General features: G+C 35.8%; 1 protein-coding gene across 2 annotated transcripts in view; it reads right to left on the reverse strand.

Moving 5' to 3' along the window:
• LOC145688533 (protein germ cell-less-like) overlaps positions 1 to 21,833 on the reverse strand; it is a 255,481-nt gene that overhangs the window by 113,604 nt on the left and 120,044 nt on the right. For both annotated transcript variants that reach the window (XM_081762911.1, XM_081762910.1), the window contains exon 2: positions 4,164 to 4,287. In XM_081762911.1, coding sequence (XP_081619037.1) covers positions 4,164 to 4,287 — 124 coding nt within the window. The remainder of the gene's footprint in view (positions 1 to 4,163; positions 4,288 to 21,833) is intronic.

Raw genomic sequence — 21,833 nt, forward strand, 5'->3', positions numbered from 1 at the left:
TCCTCCGTTTCTCCACGGAGAAGTAAAAAAATAAGTAAATTTTCTTATCTATGTCCTTCGCATCTTTCTATGGATTTCAGCGCTGGCTCTAACAAATTTCAGAGGGAGCTTTTGCCTTCTTAAACTGGTAAGCAGAATAAAGCAATTGCATGTTCGCTTATTTTATATCTATTATAAGTGTGTGAAATTTCGTTGAATTCATGATTGCACTTTTAGAGATTATGCTAAAAATTGACGAAAAATATCACTTTCGCCAGATATATTTGGAGGAGGCTTCTGCCCATTTAAACCATTTCCTCGCACAGAAGAGAACTCACGTGTTCACTCGCTTTATGTCTACTATTTGTGTATGAACTTTCATTTCAATTGTTTTGTGGTGGACAAACACCGTGTGCGTGGGTTTTCTCGGGGTTCTCCCGTTTCCTCCCACTTTCTTCATTCCACCATTTCATTCATTACTCATTATCACCGTCTCCTTTAGCCTAACTGGCATAACCGGGGGACGTAAAACTCGAAATTTCATTTCATTTTCATTTCATTTCAATTGTTCATATCCTTCTGTGAATTTTAGCACTGGTTAGAAACAATTTCAGAGAGGGCTTTTGTCCGCTTAAACCGTTTTCCCGCAGAAAAGAAAAGACCCATATTCGGTCATTGTGTATCTACTTTCTACTTACAAAATGTCATGACAATTGGAGTGCAACACTTTGCGAAGTTTTCTTCTAAGACTCTCAGCCAATTTCAATCAACGTAACACATATTATCCTGAGTATTTTAAAAATAATTTTTGATTTATGTATTCCATGTTAGCTCTTAATCAAGGAGTATACTAAGTAATTTAACGTTTTGTTGATGACTTCAGCTATCCTGTCGTTACAATTATGTATATCATATCTGTTTCTTTTAATCAGAAGTGTATACGTTGGGGTTTAGTATAAATTATTTTTGTTCTAGCCATGAGTTTGCTTGATTGAACGCTTCTATCTTATAGCGTTTTAGTGATTCCACACTCTTGTTAGCGTTTATTAAACCATCTATATACAATATGGAATTACATGCAGTCTAGGACTGGGGGGTATAGGGCCCCGGCAGGAGCCTCACTTGGAGAGCTCCATCTTCGCTGATTATTATTATTATTATTATTATTATTATTATTATTAATAATAATAATAATAATAATAATAATAATAATAATAATAATAATAATAATAATAATAATAATATAATATATTTATTTATTTTTAGTGCCATGAACAGCCAGATAGCAAAAATACAGCACTTAGTCATAGAACTAAGGGTCATAACACACATCTTATATTCCTTTTAATATTAATAATACATTTGTTTCGACGATAGGAGGTCATTGTTTATCCTATAATGTACACATAATTTTATGACTTGTGTCTTGTCTGAACAAACAAAATTACTTCATTCTTCATTAAAATAGCTAGTCAATTATCTTAAAATTGTCCTTAAAACAAGGATACCGTCAAACATACAAATATACTATAAAAAATATACATACCTATTAAAATCTATACGTCTGTTCAATAAATACAATTATCCCGATAATATGTTAAAAGAACTTGTCAGTTTTCTTAAGATTATAGAATTTTTATTCATGGGAACCACTTCCGATGCTCTTCTAAGATTATATGTTGGTACCCTTATACCTATATTATGTAGGCAGTATTCACTTCTATATCTATTATCTAAAATTTTCTGAATAAAGTTTTTCTCTATCATTTGTCTTCTTACATGTAATTCTTGCAACCCCCAGTATTTGTTCCAGTAATCATAACTATGAGAGTAGTAATCTTTTTTCTTATTTCTACACAATAGCCTAATGAAACATTTTTGAACCGATTCAATTTTGCTACATAATGTTGTGGATATATTATTCCATATAATTGCACCAAATTCTAATCTGGGTCTTACAAGTACCTTAAATAGGTAGACATATGTATTTGCATTTTTAAACTCAGGCCACTGTCTAAAAACAAACCCTATAGTCTTTCGTGTTTTATTTACTATGTCATTAATATGATAATTGAATTTCATATTCATGTCAAATATTATGCCTAGATCTTTAATCTTTTCAACTTTCTGCAGGGATATTCCATCTATGACATATTTGCTAACATAGTATTGCGTCTTATTGCGTCTTATAATAATAATAATAATAATAATAATAATAATAATAATAATAATAATAATAATAATAATAATAATAATAATAATAATAATAATAATAATAATAATAATAATAATAGTAGTAGTAGTAGTAGTAGTAGTAGTAGTAGAAGTTGAACAGTCTTGTAAAACCTTTGCGATGGGGAGTGGCTTTCCTTCATAAAAATGTCAGTTTCATTTAGACAATACGCGCGGTAATGGGGCCCCAGGGCGGGGACCTGGTCTGTTTCTCTATGGTGTTGCAATAACTTGTCAAACAAATAATAGAGGGGCCCAGCAGGCTTTTATAAAAATCACTCATTTTGGCATTCATGGAGCCGCAATACATGTTTAGACAATATGATGCTTTGGCCCCATTCTTCGTATTTTTGAAACATATTCTTACTAGGCCATAAACAAGGGGCACCAAGCAGGATTGTATAATACTGTTAGTTTCATTCCAATAATGTGACCCCAAAACTACTTTCAATGCTGGGGGCCACCAAACTCTGGGAACAGAACAAACTACAATATATATTTAGAGACGGGCCCCGGCAAGGAGCCCTGCCCTCCTGCCCTGGCTAGTCCGAGCCTGATTACATGAAATTGATGAAAGTAGGTCGCTGATGTAAATCAAGAACAGGAAAGGCCTAAGGACAGGTCCCTGGTACTTTCACAGTAGTTAGACAGTGTTCATAATTCACATTCCTTGTTATTAACAACTACAATTAAGTCATCCATTTCTAAAGTGTTTTCAAAACTAAAAACAAATTGACGTTTGGAGAAGCACGGGGTACGCTGTTGCCACTTCGTGCGCATCCCGGTAAAGGTCATCAGCTAGAACTGTTCTGTGAGTCTTAGTACCCGGCTATTTGAGGCGATGGCAAAGCGTGTTTATTGCTCATGCGTACGCTTGGAATACGCTGCCCATGTATTTAAATGTGGATGGCTAATCACAAACGCGAAAGCAATAAAAACGCGGAGAAAACGTCAGCTTGAGCGTATTTGGTGCGTTTCGGAACCATAGACCGCCTGCTGTTTAAAAGATTTCAAAAGGAAGGAAAAAAAGAAAGACGTGTTGCCAGGCAAGGGGATTGTAGCAAGAAACAGCTGCTTGGAAGATGGTTTGTGCAGAGTATTGGAACTCTGCTATTACACACCTGGACCTGGCAAAAAGACCCGGAAACCCTGACTGGCTCACAGTATGATTTACAACTTTGGTGAAAGTAAAATTACTGATTAGCCACCTTGGTAACGTTCGCTACAGGAGGTAGCGCATCAAAAACGCTTAATCTCTAAATATTGGTTTGTTTGGATGGATGAAATGATATGTTGGTCGTCCCAGTTTGTGCATGTTGGAAAGGGGGGGGGGGGGCTGTGTGAAATCACTTCCACGCACAAAGAAAGGAAATGCTATAATAGCTTCTTTCCTTCTGAAAACACGTGTTTACTAGCGGCAACATTGGAATGTTAAGGTCTGTTGCCAAGGAAATCCTCCACCCACTGTTGCTAAAATGACATTTATGATTCGACTCTCGCTGAGTGACCGCAATAACTATGTGATATAGCGTTCCTTCTACAAAACAAATCTGCACGTGTTTTTGAGCTGTCAATTTGTTTCTAGTTTTGAAAGCACTTTAGCACATTTTATCAATGAAAACTGATCTTTTTTTTAAAAAAAATGGCATTTCATTTTATTTGAAGTATTCCAATTTAGCAAAAATATTACTGATATTATGCAATGAGCTACTGAAAACATTCCGTAATGAGCTCCCTGGTGGCTAAGAGGTTAGGGTACGCACCTTTGGCGTGTGAGAGTCAGATTCGATTCCCGGTGGGAGGTCATGTGTTCGGATCACATGTTAAATTGTAGTTCCACGTCTCATATAGCCACGCTGCTGAAAGGGATGTTAAACTGACAAAATAAAATAAAACATTCCTTAAATTATAAAATATTTAGAATAAATAACAACTACTTCTCATGGACATACCTGTGAAAGATAGATTTTGTGCAGAGACCAAGTTCTATCCATTGCTACAATCGAGACATCAGAGCCTTTTCCTTCTTGAAACAAGGTATTATATATATACTGTGATGTACCAGTAGTCTTCTTCCTAAAGTAATAAGAAATATTGTTCAATTACTTATTCACTCCAGAATAACATGTGAAAATATAGAACGAAGTAGGCCTACCTTAATATTACAGCAGTAGTAATAATACAAAATAAATTTTAAAGATGCTTCTAAAATAGGAATTTCCACTAAAATTCGAATTCAATTTCAAGAAAGACATTTAAAACAATATAATGCTATACTTAAAACGTATCGTCAGAAGCATTTCAATATTTGGAGAAAAAAGAAACAAGTTAGACCAGAATTGTCCGTGAGAGAAAGGAAAATAAAAGATACGAGCCACCGCACTAAGCTTTCTTGCTCCAATTTTTCACGATAGTTTGAGGGGCAATATTCTATCGTCGACATCTTTACCATTGACATTGTGCCATGCAATTGTGGAAGAGCCCCGCAGGGATGCATTGCTTTAGACACCGCAAGGGATAAGGCAGTCCATGCTCCTGGGTCAAATATATATATAAACGCTGAAGCACGCCTAAGTATTTTAAATGAGAACTCTGTATACAAAATTGCACGTCTCTAACTTTCAGAGATTTAGAGATTCCGAGATTCCCTCACCTTCATTGCAGAATTTGTAATTAAAAAAATAACTCATTAGTGGTATGTTACCTATCAAACTCCGTGCACTGTTCATGTCCAAATTTCAAGTTTCAAGCTTAAGCGGTTTTGCCTTGACGTGGATCACTCAGTCTTTCAGGACTACTACTTTTATATTACTCTCTCACACACACAGAATCAGCGTATATGTATAATTGAGAATTACCCAGGGATTTCAGGTTTATATATAGTCACTTTTCTTTCTTTCATGAAATGTAAAATCTGAAATGATGGTCGTCTTTAATTCATTTGAACAAATTGAAAATACTTTCAACAGAGAATTTTTGATTTGATTTCATTTCAGCTTCCATTTCAGCAGCGAGGCTATATGAGACATGAACCTATAGTTTAACGCGGGATCCGAACCACATGAGCTCCCGCCGGGAATCGAACCCAGGTCTCCCACGCCAAAGGCGCGTACGCTAACCGCTTAGCTACAAGGGAGCTCTTTCAAGATAGAAAAGAAGGAAAGATGTATAAATAAAATAATAACAATACTATATATTTTAAAAAATAGTTTAACGGTCCGCGTTTGTGTTCCGAGGATAAGGGAGAGGGTGATGATAATGATAATGAGCAAAATGATGAAACGAAGAAAATTGGAGCAAAGGGGGGAATTCTTGGCTATTAATGTAAAAAAAAAAAAATAATGTGGGTATTCATGGCATTTTTACATTATCTCCATATAATAAACGAAACTAGCCGTGCGATAGCTATAAACTGCAGAAAAATATTTCGTAAGCCGTGTTATTCAGCAGGAATGTTAACACAGGGTCAAAAGAAATATTTTCTTTCTTGAACTTTCTTCGCACTGCAATCCCAAAGCATGATAAGTCGAAGTCATATTTACAACAGCATGATCTTTGTAATTTTTGTAAACGCAGAGTTCACGTCCAACATAATGTTGTTCTTTTTTCTTTAATGAAAAGTTTCATTGAATTGAATAAATGCAGTCTGTTTCCAGGGCTATAATGTGACTGAAGAGTATGTTAATCAAGGAAACTATATTGAACATTCTAAATCCTTGAGTGATATTGGCCATTACTGTTCAATCATCTCTAGAGCTCTAACAAGTAACACTTCCCAAGTGTAAGACTCCGATTTTGATAAAATTTGGCAGGTAGATACTACACATGAAATAAACGAATACATGTTTTTTATTTTCTGTGGAAAAACGGTTTTATTGGGCAAAAGCCCCATCCAAAATTTTGTAATTTGAAGCCCGAAAGGTAAAAGCAAGTGGATCGAAGTGAACGAAATTGTGCACAGATATTGTAGACGTAAAATGAGGAAATACGTGTTTCGTATTTTCCTCGAAAAAGCGGTTGGGTGGGCAACGGATCTCTCCAAACCTTTGATCACGAAATGCCAAAAGTATTTAATAACAGTATGTTAGAAGTGTCTGAAGGACATGAAGAATTGCAATGAAACTTTGTGTAGTGACAATACCCAAAAATAAACGAATAAGTTTTTTATTTATTTATTTATTTTTTTGCGAAAAAACGGTTTTAGGGGCAAAATCCCCCACCCAAAGTTTTGAAATATGATGCCCGAAAGGCAAGAAGAAGTTAACCAAAGTGAATGAAACTGTGTACAGATATTGCAGTCGTAAAATGAGCGAATATGTGTTTCGTATTTTCCTGAAAAAAAAAAGAAAGAAATAAAACGGTTGGGTGGGCCACAGACATTCTAAACTGTTAATTACGAAATATCAAAAGTGCAAATAAGTATACGTCAGAAGTTCCTAAAGGATATGGAGAATTGCAACGAAACTTCGTGTAGGGACAATTTGCAAAACTATAAATGAAACGTGTTTTAATTTTTGCCTAAAAACAGTGTTGGACCAAGGTCCCCTCCGAAAAAAAAAGTATTACCGTAATAGCGCAGGAAAGCGTGGACCGAAGAAAATGAAATTATGTGTAGATATTATTGCATATGTAAAATGACGCCTTTCGTGTTTCTCAAGTGTCCTTATCCGATTTGCTTCAAACTTGGCACATCAACAGCAAACTGGAAATAAATCGACACGCGTTTTTGTTTATGCGGAAAAACATTGTAGGGGATAAAAGCGCCTCCTAAAACACTACAGGGTGTCCAATATACAATGCAACCCGGAGTTTGTGATAGAACTTTTGAACCTGAAGTGATACACAAATAATAGTTATACCAAAATGAAGCCTCGTTCATGCATATATTTTTAAACTAGGAAGCAACGACTGAAGTACACTAGGAACCACACAGTGCTGCCAGATGTAACCGAAGGTGTAAATCAATTTTCTTTTCTTTTCTTTTTCTTTCTTTCTTTCCTTTTTTTTTTTTTTTTTTTTTTTGCAAAACATGTAAATTGACTCATAACTCATGCGTATGGATGTTCTGTCGTTAATTTTCAGTTTGTTTAGTTGGAGTAGCTTGGGAACTATAGAGCAGAAAAAATAATTTTTCGTTTCCACCGATAACTAATCAGATAAGGCCTCTGTAAGGGGGACGGGGACTAGGGAAATCGTAGTTTTCATAAAGTAACACTCTGAATTGGCAACCCGGCAGATGTTTCAGTGCATCAAAAGGTGTTTTTAAGGATCTGTCTACATTATGCAATTCCTGAAAACAATGAAAAACAAACTTTGAAATTATCATGATAAAATTTTTACTTACATGTTCTCAGCAACACTGCTATCAATTTCTTTGGGGCTATTTAAAGCAAGAGGTATACAAGAACAATTCTTGAACTATTCAAGACCTGGAAACGAAAATTCGCAGCGCCATTGAGAACATTAACACTTCTAATCTTCGTAGAGTTGCTGCGAACCTGGCGATACGTGTGAACCAGTGTTTGAATCAAAACAGAGGACACTCCCAGCATCCACTGTAGAGCTGATATCTCATTTCTGATAGTAGCAGTGATGCCGGGTGCATGTAAGTAAACGTTTTATCATGATAATTTCAAAGTTTCTTTGTCATTGTTTTCAGGAGTAGCATAATGTAGATACATTCTTAACACACCTTTTGATGCACTGAAACACCAGCAAAGTTGCCAATTCAGACTGTTAATGTATGAAAACTACAATTTCCCTAGTTCCCCCTTACAGAGGCCTCATCCGATTAGTTGTCGGTGGAAATGAAAAATTCTTTTTTCTGCTTCCTAGTTTCCAAGCTACTCTAACTAAACAAACTGAAAATTAACGACAAAACATCAATACGTATGAGTTATGAGTAGAGATGCAAGAGCTCGGAAAAAAACCGGCTTTTTTGGAAAAAAAAAAATTCGTTTTTTTCTGCTTCACTTTTTTGCTTGGGAAATTTTGGGCTTTTTTGAAAATTTCGGTTTAAACTGATAAAGCAGACTTTGTTTCGCTTCTCTACAACAAAAAACTCATTTAATTAGTGGTTGATACAGATAATAATATAAACCCTCAAAATAAACCATGAATTTCAAAAAGATTTTTTAAAATTCTTAACATATTTACATTATGAACTCCAAAGGATTAACCAATATATGTAATAATATTTTAACCTCTTATATACAATAAGTACATTTAAAAATGATATACAAATAACTAGCAAAGTTGTATGTAGTATTTTTACTTCAAAATATCACACACCCTCTTTTTGAAGCAAAATAAAGAAAAATATGAGAGAAATATGCACATCAAGAGCTTCGTTTCGGGTGCTGCTGTACATTCTTGAAATTTTTCAGGTAAGTTTTAACTTTCATATACATTGTATGAATATTTCGAACAAATTTTTCACTGATTGATCACATACGTAATAATCTGTTACCACCTATCAGGTACTTCGGATCTGCAAAATCGGTAAAGCTCCAAATTCTGTAATGCACTGACTGTTCCTTAAGCATGTTCAGAATCGGGAAAGTACCGCATTTTCTGTTCATGGATCATATAAGTAATAGACGGTTCATCTGAGCGTATGGTTTTCTAGGCTGTAGAATATATAACCACCATCACGGTTTACCCAGTCCTGAAGTTTTCTGAATTTTTAACAAGATTCAACATATCGTTACGAAACTTTTTTTTTTTTTTTTTTTTTTTTTTTTTTTTTTTTACAGAAAGCTATGGAATACATTTAAAAAGAGTGGAAGACGAAGAATCAATCACTGTTCCAATTCACAAGAAATACGACAAAATTGATTGCAATAATTATGGACGCATTTCTCTTAACATTCTATTAATAAAATTGACCCCATACGCAGATGAAATTATTGGAGATAATGAGTGTGGATTTAGTCGAAGCCGACCAGATATTTACCATTCGACAAATACGAAAAGAAATGGGAAAATATTACCCAGTCCATCAACTGTTTATTGATTTTAGAAAGGCTTACAACTTGGTTAAGAGGGAAACATTATACAACATTCTTACAGAATTTGAAATACCGAAAAAGCTAGATTTATTAAGTGTTTAAATGGATCCCAGAGTAAAGTCCGAGTAGAAAAATGCGAGCTTCCACATTGAGATTGGCCTGAAACAAGGATATGCGTCATTGCCGTTAATATTCAGCTCTGTTCCGGATTACGCTATAAGAAAAATCTAGGATAGGGACCAGTGCCTAGAGTTCAATGGTATTCACCAGGTTATGGTGTATGCTGATAATGTAAATCTGATAGAAGAACAATCGAAAGAAATGCAGAGGCTTTATTAAACGCTTCCAGGGACATGAATAAATGCAGATTAATCTAAATACAAGGACGTTCACAAGGATCGTAATACGGCAAATTAAGAATGCGTTAAAATATCAATTAATACTTTCGACACAGTGGATACTTTCAAAGGATACTTTCTAGGATCAATATTAAGAGATGGAAACCATATTCACTAAGAAATTAAATGTCGACTGAAATCAGTTATTGTTATTCAGTTCAAAATATTTTGTCGTCGCGAATTTTGTCAAGGAATTTAAAGCTTAAAATATATAAAATGATAATCATGCGTGTTATGCTTTATGGTTGTGAAATATGGTCGCTTACGCTGAGGGAAGAACGCTGACTGAAATTATTTGAGAATAAAATTTTGAGACGAATATTTGGACCCAAGAGGAACGGGAATGGGGAATGGCGGAAACTTCATAAGGAGGAAGTACATAATTTATACGGTTTACCAAATATAGTTAGAGTAATCAAGTCTAGGAGGCTCAGGTGGGCAGGTCATATAGCCAGAATGGAAGAAAGTAGGAACGCTTTCAAAGTTTTAACTCGAAATCCAATCGGGAAACGTCCATTAGGAAAACCTAGGCCCAGATGGGAGGACAATGTTAAGATGGATCTAGCAGAAATAGGAATACAGAGTAGAAACTAGATTGAATCGGATAAGGACAGAAGTCAATGGAGAGCTTCTGTGGCCATAGAGAAAGTGGCCATAGGAATACATTTAAGTTAAGCACAACTGCACAACTAACATGAGTGAGTGGTTAGCTTTCGCGTTTCTATCATTAAGTCCGGGATTCAACCCCACATTCGACCATTTTGACAAAAGTTTTTCTTAATTCCATCTATGAATGTAGAGATAGTGCGTGTACTGTGAGTCCTGGCCGACTTCCTTTCTAATCGCTTTTAAACCTTTGTTATTACCAATTACTAGGAGTGATGTATTTGCGAAGAGGGTTAGGGTGGGGAAGTCTTTCGGATTGAAGCCTCTACCCCGAAATTACGGAATTTTTAAAACAAACTAAATATTAGTTTTGCTTTTACTCATAAACTTCAAGCTGTCCTCAAATAAAAAAATAGGAATTTTTATAAAAACTACGCACTAATAAAAAAAGCCCATCCCAAAATACATTTCTAAATCCGCCTCTGATTATCAGTCTAAAATGGTCTTCAAGGTTGTATCTGGAAGATTATAGCTGAATATACAAACGAAACGAAATATTTGTTATGCCTGTATTCATAAACTTAAGCTCCTCTTACATAAAAGTTTTTAGAAAAACCTTAAATAAAATATTTTTTTTTAGAAAAACCAAACATTATTCAGAAAAAAAAACCTCCCAAATATTTTTCTAAATCCGATACTGATTATTTCTATCAAATGGTATTCAAGGTTGTGTCCGGAAGATTATTGTTAAATCATTGCACAGCTACAGTACAACGGAAATGTGGAAGCACGCTCTGACAGATATATTGAAAAACATAAGTTAAATTATGTGCTAGAAACTAGAGTACTAAGCCCTAAGAAGTGAAACACGGATGACTAAAAAGAAATGATCTAGAGAAGAAAAAAATGTCGATAATTCAGAAGTTAAAATAAAGATAAATAGCTTCAAAAATTGCCCTCAAATACTACGTACTTTGTTTACCGTACTTTAATTCATAAACCATCTGCTCCATCCATCATGATGGTGAATTCAAGAGCGAAATATGGCATTAGGCCATGGAATCTTATTTAACTTTAGAGTATACTATAAGAAAGCTATTTAAACAGAAAAATCAATAAAATGAAAAAAGCCAAAATTTCCAAAATTCTCGTTTTTTTTCCAAAAAAGCCGGATTTTTATGTGCAAAAAACCATCGATTCAAAAAAGCCGTTTTTTTTGCATCTCTAGTTATGAGTCAATTTACATGTTTTGAAAAAAAAATTGATTTATACCTTCGGTTACATTTGGCAACATTGTGTGGTTGCTAGTATACTTCAATTGCTGCTTCCTAGTTAAAAATATATGCATGAACAAGGCTTTATTTTGGTATAATCATTATTTGTGTATCACTTCAGGTTCAAAAGTTCTACTATCCCGAACTCCGGGTTGCGTTGAGTATTGGACACCTTCTATAAAATATGCTATACTGCTTGTGTTTGCTGTTAATCTGCCAAATTCGAAGAAATAGGATGGGGGCACTTGCGAAACACGGAAGACCTTAATTTACATATACAATATTTACACACAATTTCGTTCGCTTCGGTCCACTCCTTCCACCACTCAACGCCTCGGTCTACCGAACAGTTTTTTTTTTTTCTTTTCAGGAAAATACGAAACACGTATTTCCTCATCTCACCTCTACAATATCTGTACACAATTGCATTCACTTCGGTCCATTTCTTTTTCCCTTTTGGGCGTCAAATTTCAAAATTTTGGGTGAGGGTTTTTGCCCCTAAAACCGATTTTCCACAGAAAATAATAATAAAAAACGTGTTTGTTTATTTTTTACGTATTGTCACTACACAAAGTTTTGTTGCAATTCTTCATGTCCTTTAGGCACTTCTAACATTCTGTTATTTGCACTTTTGATATTTCGTGATCAAAGATTTGGAGAGGTCCGTGTCCACTCAATCGTTTTTCGGAGGAAAATACGAAACATGTGTTTCCTCATTTTACGTCTACAATATCTGTGCACAATTTCATTCACTTCGGTCCACTTCTTTTTGCCTTTCGGGCATCAAATTTCAAAATTTTGAGTGGAGGCTTTTGCCCTCTAAAACAGTTTTTCCGCAGAAAAAAAACGTGTACGTGTATTTTTTGCGTATTGTCCCTACACAAACTTTCATTGCAATTCTTCATGTCCTTTAGAAACATTTGACAGTCTTATTAGTACTTTTGATATTTCGTGCTCAAAGATTTGGAAGGGTCCGTGTCCCACCTAACCGTTTTTTACAGATAAGTACGAAACACATATTCCCTCATTTTACATCTACAATATCTGTGCACAATTTCGTTCACTTCGGTCTACTTGTTTTTGTCTTTCGGGCGTCAACTTTCAAAATTTTGGATGGGGACTTTTGCCCCCTAATTCCGTTTCTCCGCAGAATAAAAGACACGTATCCGTTTATTTCATGTGTAATATCTATCTGCCAAATTTTATCAAAATCGGAGTGTTACACTTGGGAAGTGTTACTTGTAAGATGTTTCGTGGTACTTATTTAATTCAGAATTACATTTGAAAGTATATGGTGGCTATATGGTTCGAGTACGCGCCTTGGGTACGAAAGGCCTGGGCTCAATTAACGATGAAAGCATATGTGGTTTGGATTTCACGTTACGCTGTAGGCCCACGTTTCTTATAGCCTTGGTACTGCAAGGGACATTAAACTCCATTCTAATCAACGAACTAATGGTCTAGTATCCTTTACCACTATTTGCTCGCTCATTACTACATAAATTTATTATTATTATTATTATTATTATTATTATTATTATTATTATTATTATTATTATTATTATTATTATTACATGAAACATTGAACCAATATACGCCACTGTGATCTGATATTCCCCAAAATTAATATGGCAGTAGACTTTGTCGAGATTAGTACACGTGTGATCCGTGTGCAGATCTTTGCTTCCAGAGTTAATGTCCATGAGAGTTGGTTTTGGACTTTGTTGAAATAAATTATTATGTATCACTTACTATTGGTGAAACTCATTCAATATTAACGAAAGTTGACATGCTGATAGACTGCAAGTAGATAGCATTACAAATTCAAGCTTAGTACGAAACATTATAGTGCGCAGACCTTTTACCCCAATCTACTTATTGGCCATCAAAGTTCGGCTTTGGATTTAACAAACCTGTTCAGTACAGTGTGCATTTATAATAAAAATATGCTAAGGATCGATGAAGTATGATTTTTCCGCTATAGGAAAACTTGCTAGCTGATCATATTTATTTATCTAAACAAACGATTGAAAGTTCAGGAAACAAAGGGAAGGTTAGATAGCTGAGCCATTCTGGTCAGTCCCTAGCTACGGGGCTGCGGATAAAATTACACGCATACGCACAACAATTTTTCTGAAATGACAGCACCTCTAAACTATTTAAGAAGATTCTTTCATTGTGTATGATGAGTCAATTTTCCAACGAAATCCTCTGTAGTTGCACTCCAACTGCTTCTTTGTTTCTCATTTTGAGAACTAGCATTATATAATCTTTGAATATAGAACTATAGAACTCAATACGTAGCTTATGTCTTTAAGTGTGGGTTTTCTTCATGGCTTTGAGGACAAAAGATTGATATGCTCACTTTTGTAACAGGGTTGTTAATAGCAACGCAATCGATAGACGTAAAGAGGTTTTACTGGCTTTTGGTTCCGGAACCGGAATCTATTCTACTTTCCCCTCCAGAAGAAAGGATAAGTATTTCATGCAAGGGACTGAACGATATTTTCTGATAAAAAACGGACTTAAACAAATATTTTCGAGAAAATCGTTTCCGAGCCATAACCGAAATTGATTTTCTAAGAAAATCGATTCTGGTTCTGGAGTCAAGACCGATATTGAAGATGAAGCGAAATTACAAAGAGAAGAGAAGTAGGTTCTGTATACAGAAATCGCTATAGGTGCTTCTTTTGAGCTACTGACCATTATTTCAGAGTTACTGGCCATCGTTTCCAGCTTATAACAATCTCGAGCTGAAGATGTTTTCAAATAATGATGTCAAAATTTAATTCGGTTTCTACCCGAAATACAATGAATTATGGTTTTCTGGTTTGTGGACAAAATTATGTCGAAATATATTTAAGTTCTTTTCCAAAGCATGCCGAATCAAGATGTGTGGAAGACTCTTTTGTTTCCGTTATTACTATGGCACTAACAACCCTACGCGAAAGCAATATGAAGTCGGATAACATTAAGCACACGATGATCGGGTATGAGTGCGGGTGTAATCTTAAATGGAGATTGTAACAAAGTGAAAGTTTATCTCTTTATGGAGTTGTAGGGTTATTTCGGGCTGCATATTGCAAATTAGTAACACTCTACGAGAAAGCAGCTTCTGGCTTTGTTGAAACTGTCTTTATCCTAATTATGAGCAGGTGAACACGAGCGACAGTGGTGTCCGCGGCAATAAGCGACCATTTTCAGCGTTGTCGTTGCGAGGTCCCGCGGCCGCGGAATCTGTGCGTGGTTTCCCCGGTATAGCAGTGACCATTGACATCAGTGCCGTACCAAAATCCTTCGGGGCCCCGGCGCAAAAGGATATTTGGAGGCACCCCACAAGTGAAGTATTTTTCAATATAATAGTGAAAGCTGCAAACAATATTACACACACACAATATATATATATATATATATATATATATATATATATATATATATATATATATATATATATATATATATATATATATATATATATATATATATATGTGTGTGTGTGTGTGTGTGTGTGTGTGTGTTGTGTGTGTGTGTGTGTGCACAGGGTGTTTCAAAACAACACCGTCACCGTTTGGGAGGTGATTTCTGACACCAAGATAAGACGAAAAATATAGACCAACCTGGTGCACAAATGCTTCCTTTCGGAGTTATAGGCTGAAGAAAACATGAAAAAAATGAACTTTAAAGGTCCATAGCACAAGACTATGGGGCCTACCGTAGACGGACCAATACCTTACTAAGGAACTAATATGTGCTCTTTCCAAAAATACATGCTTCAGAATTCTGCAGTACTTCCGCAACAATTTTTATAGAGGTAGTTATTGAGTACTTCAGATTATATGCCCGTAACCAAACTGCCTGTACAAAAATTGTTGCGTGAGTACCTTAGAATTCTGATACATGTATTTTTGGATAGTACCCATATGAGTTCCTAAGTAAAGTCCGGTAAACTACGGTAGGTTCCATAGTTTTGGAGCTCTGGACCTTTAAATTTCATTTTTTCATGTTTTCGGCAGTCTATAACTCCTTAAGGAAGGATTTGTGCATCCAGGTTGGTCTATACTTTTCATCTTATTTTGGTATCAGTAATCGCCTCCCAAACGTTGTCGGTGTTGTTTTGAAACACCCTGTATAGCCTATATATATAGTCTCTCTCTCTCCTTATATATATATACTACCCGATTAACTTCAATTTGCCTGCGTTGTTTACCTTCTCGATGCTTTGGTCAGCTTTCTGTAATGTTTTAAGTAATTTTGTAACATACTCGTACGTTCCAAAATTCATGTATTTTTTTACCCAATAAATGAATTTCTTTCGAATTTTAAATACCTGCAGAATTATCTTTGCTTTTGACTAGGAATTGTAAAATTATCGTATCTTTTCCTATTATCGTACAACAGCTATCGTACATCGTACAGGAGTCAAAATTATCGTATGATTCGATAATTATCGTACTTGTTGGCAACGCTGCTGCTGATACAAAGATGACTTCAAAGTAGGAACTACGTGTTTTGTGCTTTTTTTTTTCGAGAAAAGGGTTTCAGGGGGTAATAGCCCCCTTCGAAATGACAAAGGACCCCGCACAATAATTACGAAAATTGGTTTCATTGGAATTGCTTGAAATCTTGATATGTTGTAGATATCGTAATCCTGAGAAAAAGTTTCAATGGACACAACCACCAATCACTGACCATTTGGCAACTACGGGATCACATTTCTTAGAACAGCAGAAAAATATTCTGGAATTTTGGTGGAATTGTATGAAGCCCTGAAATATCCTATCCCATAAACCGGAAAAGGGATGGGGAGAGTAGAAGTTAACATCATTTAATCATAGACAACATTCCGATGGTCATCTTGCGGGACAAAGGAAAACCCTGGAAAGCCCTAGACAATTTCTCTCAGGATCATGACTTCTACAACGTATCACAGTTTCATTCATTTACACCGTAATCAAAAATAACGTTTTACCCGGCTGTTTTTAAAAATCTGAACCTGTAGTGCCCAAACAGTCAATAAGTGTCCATTAAGATTTTTCTCACGATGAGAAGATCTACAACATATCACACTTTTACTCATTCTTACCGATATCCAAAACTGTTATACTTGCTCTTTTCAAGAAATTAACTCTGTGATGACCAAACAATTAGTGATTTGTGGTTGTGCCCATTGAGACTTTTTCTCAGGATGACAATATCTGCAACATATGACGGCTTCTGTCATTTTGACCGAAATCCAGAATATCACTATCTTCAACTGCTTTCAAAATTGTGGCCTCATAGCGGCCAAACGTCAGTGATTGTTGGTTGTGCCAATTGAGATTTTTCTCAGGATCACAATATCTACAACATATCGCCGTTTTAAGCAATTACACCGAAATCCAGAATACCATTATCTTCTGCTCTTTTTTAAAAAGTGGCCCCGTAGTGGCCAAACGGTCAGTGACGGATGGTTGTACAAATTGACACTTTCTCTCAGGATCACAATATCTACGAAATATCACGGTTTCGTTCATTATTACCGAAATCGAGAACACTGGTATCTTCTACTTTTCAAAAATGTGGTCCTGTAGTGCCTAACGGTCATTGATTGGTGGTTATGCTCATTAAGACTTCTCAGGATCACAATATATATAACATAAGATAGGTTCAGTCATTTTCATCGAAATTCAGAGTAACACTCTCTTCTGCTGCTTTCAAAAAAGTGGTCTCGTAGTAGCCAAACGGTAAGCGATTGGTGGTTATACCCATTAAGACTTTTTCTCAGGATCATAATATCTACAACATATCACGGTTTCAGTGGTTTTTACCGAAATCCAGAATATCGTTTTCTTCGACTGTTTTCAAAAAAGTGGTTGGTAGTGCCCAAACGGTCAGTGATTTGTGGTTGTGCCCATTGAAACTTTTTCTCAGGAAAACAATATCTACAACATACATCACGATTTCAAACAATTCCACCGAAATCCAATTTTCGTAATTATTGTGCGGGGTCCTTTGTCATTTCGAACAGAGCCATTACCCCCTGAAACCCTTTTCTCGCAAGAAACAAAGATGACTTCTTACTTTGAAGTCATCTTTGCATCGGCAGAGTTTCGTTTTTTTAATGCGGACTTTTTAATCAAGAGGACCCTTTTTTGAAAAGAGGTCTTTTGTTCCCCTTAACCTATTTTCCGAAAGAAACAAAAAAATGTCGATTTATTTTCGGTCTAGTATATATATATATATATATATATATATATATATATATATATATATATATATATATATATATATATATATATATATATATATATAGTATATGCCAAGTTTAAGGAAAATGGATGTCGAGAAACCCTTGTAAAGCTTTCTCTTTTACATTTTTATTTTTGGACTTGACGGGTGTTTGCCCCAAAGTCTTCAAAATAAACTTATTGTAATGGATTCAAATATTGAAACATGCAAAGTACCATAAAATTCAACAAAAAATTAAAGTTTTTTCTCCTAATCTGAAACAATCTCGTCTATGTTTAGTCTTGAAGTTTGTTTTCGTGCTACGTTTAATATAGTAGCATTTGTTAACCTTTGTTGTGAGGTAATACTTCTCAAGTAGTTCTTTATGAGCTTTTATTTCGAGAACGAGACTTCAGCAGAAGCCACACGTACTGGATTTGTTAGAAAGATTACATATGCGGTAAGCACAATAGGAATAGGTGTAGAATACACATTATCCACTAAGAATAAAGCTATTTTCGAAGATTACCTATTTCAGCCCTATTATAATCTCTGAATACCAGTATTTGCCATGGAAAATCTGAATTTACATTACTACTGTACTTTGTAGCAAAGTCATATCCAGATTTCTGAAGGTCTTCTTCAGATGCAGACAACAATGTTGATGGGGTGAGGAAAGAAAAGGTATTGAGCACTTCAGTCGTTCCGTGGAAACAGGTGTTGAGAGAGTACAATCCAGAATAGGATAAAATACAATGACACAAAATATATTTTCCGATACATCTAGTCTACTATCCGTAGCCAGTTCATCAAAATATTTCTTTGCAAACACTTTGCGTTTCTCTTGAAATGTTTCTGAAATATTTAATTTCGAGCACAGGTCTTTTGCGGATTTTAAAAGCTCGTTATACTGTACTTTCTCCGCATATCTTTCATATGTTGAAGTGATTTCTTCAGATTTCTCTCTGCTATTTGCAGAGCAATATTAGAAGACTGCGAACTTTTGGAAGTTACATACATGGACATTCTCAAATGTATCTTTTCCCAAATGACACTCATCAACACAAATTCAAATGTCTATCTTCATTAATGCCTCAGCTACTTTCAACTCATCTGGTTTTTAACTTGTCAGGCAAATCGCGTTAAGATACTTTCTCAGACAAATCGCGATAAGGTACTTTTGAACATCAGCAATTCTCTCTTTCATGCAGCAAACAGGTTTTGTTTCCCACCTAGTTATACATTGCTTTTTCATAGTTTTATTGTTTAATTTTGGAGCCATTTCATCACAAAGAGCTATAGTGCGTCCAGTAAGAGAACGTCTCTGACAGCTCGCAGTGACATTGCCACTACTCGCGTGTCAAGGTTTTTTCGGTGCAACTGTAGTGGCAATTTAATTAATGGTATAAGACAGAGTGATCGTGGTTGGTAACACTGATATCAAAGTAGGGGCTTCAATGTCCCACCGCTTGTGGTAAGAAACGTCAGAGACCATCTCTTGTTGGCCGTGCTATAAAGGTGACCATCTAGGAGCACCAGGCCCGTATCCAGGAGGTTCTAGGAGGCTGGCACCCTAAATTTTTACTGGCCTAAAATTTTCCCGCTATGCTTGCAAATGAACTAAAATATTGGTGATGAACTATGATATGGATGCATCGGACCCCCTACATATTTGGCTTGGCTACGGATCTGAGGAACAATAGAACTAGAAAAAGGAAAATATCTTGAAGAACATTAAAAAAAATGGGAATGTTATGTGGAGACTTTTGCACCATCTACAGTAACAAGATTCAGATTATGCGCACAGCAATGAACATACGGAGCGTTTGGACTAGTACTACTAATTCTTGCTTTTAATTCACTACCATATAAACTTTGCTCATTACTGATGCTCTATTATATCTCTGCTCTTTGCACCATTAGTAGAATAGAGGGGGTTCATACGCGCGGGAAAATTTTGGCCTAATTTTGGCCCTAAACTGGCCTAAACCAGTATGTTGCTATGCTAGAATAAGGAAGTATACTCTTGGACGCCTACCAGATGTAAAAACAAGATAAAACATGCCTTTTTTCGTCTCCTCATCTTATATTGTTTAATTATTTGAACCCCCGCCACCCCTGCTCCTCCCGGAAAGCCGAATATGTCGGAGTCAAGTTTCGACAAGCCTTTAGTTGCTATGTTCGTAGCCTTTTACGGCTACGAAAATTTTGGTGATGGGAACCCGCTGTTGCTATGCTCATAGTCTTGGACGCCTAACATAAGTGTTCTCATCTTATATTGTCTAGTTATTTGAACCCCCCGTCACCCCCTACTCCTCCTGGAAAGCCAAAGAGCATAAGCGATTCAACCGCTTGCTCCTATTTCCACGAAATGTCTGTAGGTTATGAACTGAAAGCATGATATTCAAATGATCGAAGCTTCTCAGCAGATTGTATGAAATTGGTCTTAGTTGCTAAGGTAAATATTATATTTCATGATTTTTTTTTAAAAACGTGTGATTAGAAACAATATATGAGTCTCATAACGAAACACATACCCATGCAAAATCGTGTTGCTTAGCCCCTTGGTCCTATTCCCACAAAGTGTCTGTAGATTATGAACCGAAGACGTGATATTCAAATGATCAAAGCTTCTCACGAAATTGACTTAATTGCTAAGGTAAATATTGTATTTCACGATTTTTTTAAAACGTGGGACAAGAAACAATATATGAGTCTCATAACAAAACACATACCTATACACTCCTCCCCCCAGACCTCCTGCGAATGGATTCCAATGATTGAGCATATTCTAATAGGGGAAGCTTCTCATAGCATATCATATTGTTTAAAAACGTAGGATGTGAAATGTGTTATATGGATATTCACATGATGATGTCTGTTATGACAAGTAAATCGATATCATTTCCTGGAATTGGGAGGCAAGTTTCCACAAGCCTTTAGTTGTTATGTTCATAGCCTTTTACGACTAACACGGGAGCGCGTGGGAAATGTTGATTTGTGAGAACAGCCTGTTGCTAGAAACAAGATGAAACATGCCTTTTTCGGCCTTTTAGGGTTACCATCAGCTATAGGTTCATGAAAAAACATGCCTTTTCTATTCGTCTTGTATTGGTTAGCTAATTTGGATTCTCAAGCCCCGCCCCCTCCCGCAAAGACTCTTGGACGGCTACCGGATCTTCATCAGAGTCCTTTTAGTTATCACGATTGAAGCCTACCAATTGATTATGTTTTCATCCTAAAACTGTAGTGTGTGTTTTGTGCTTTCAGTTATCACGATTGAAGCCTACCAATTGATTGTGTTTTCAGCCTAAAACTGTAGTGTGTGTTTTGTGATAGCGGTCGTTCTTATTAAAATAGGTAAGTAAAAATATATATATGTTCTTTCTTCATTTAGTTATAAAGGCAGTTGAAAGAACAAGTGTATTTATTCATAGTTCCGTTCAGGTTCTAACATTTAAAAAAAAAACACAGACACATACATACATATATGTGAATGTCTGTTTTGCTAATCTCTTTCTTTCTCTGTTTGCTAGCACATTGAACTCCATCTTAAAATGGTTTAGTTTCAAGAGCAACAGATAAGATAACATTATCAAATGTTTTGATGATTCGTATTGCAACTAGTTAACAGACTGACCTACAGCCCTGCTAAACGAATGATAAAAGGTACAGTACATTTAATTGTATGTTAAATCATATTACGTCTTAAAATTTTATATGTGTCTGTAGTATGTGCTTGGGGGAGCCCCCCTGGAACATCGATTCACTTCACCTTTAAGTAATGATAATAGAATAAAAAAATGTGGAACGAGAGAAAAAAGAAATGAAATCTATGAGTTTTAGTCCTATAGTTGACTACTAGAATAGTGGAGAGGGAAAGTGATGATGAGAAATGATGAAGTGAAGAAAGTGGGAGGAAACGGGAGAACTCCCAAGGAAATCCATTCATACGGTGTTTGTCCACCATAAAGTTCATTTGTCTGGAGCAGATTTTGAACACGGTGCCTCACGCATCACAGGTGAACGCTTCGGGAGAACACAGAGGAAATCCACGTACACTGTGTTTGTCCATCATAAAGTTCATCTGGTGGGAACAGGATATTGAACCTGGGGCCCCCCATGCA

The sequence above is a fragment of the Thermobia domestica genome, chromosome 6 (assembly GCF_964235325.1).
Source record: "Thermobia domestica chromosome 6, izTheDome1.hap1.1, whole genome shotgun sequence".
In the NCBI taxonomy this organism is placed as follows: Eukaryota; Metazoa; Arthropoda; class Insecta; order Zygentoma; family Lepismatidae; genus Thermobia; species Thermobia domestica.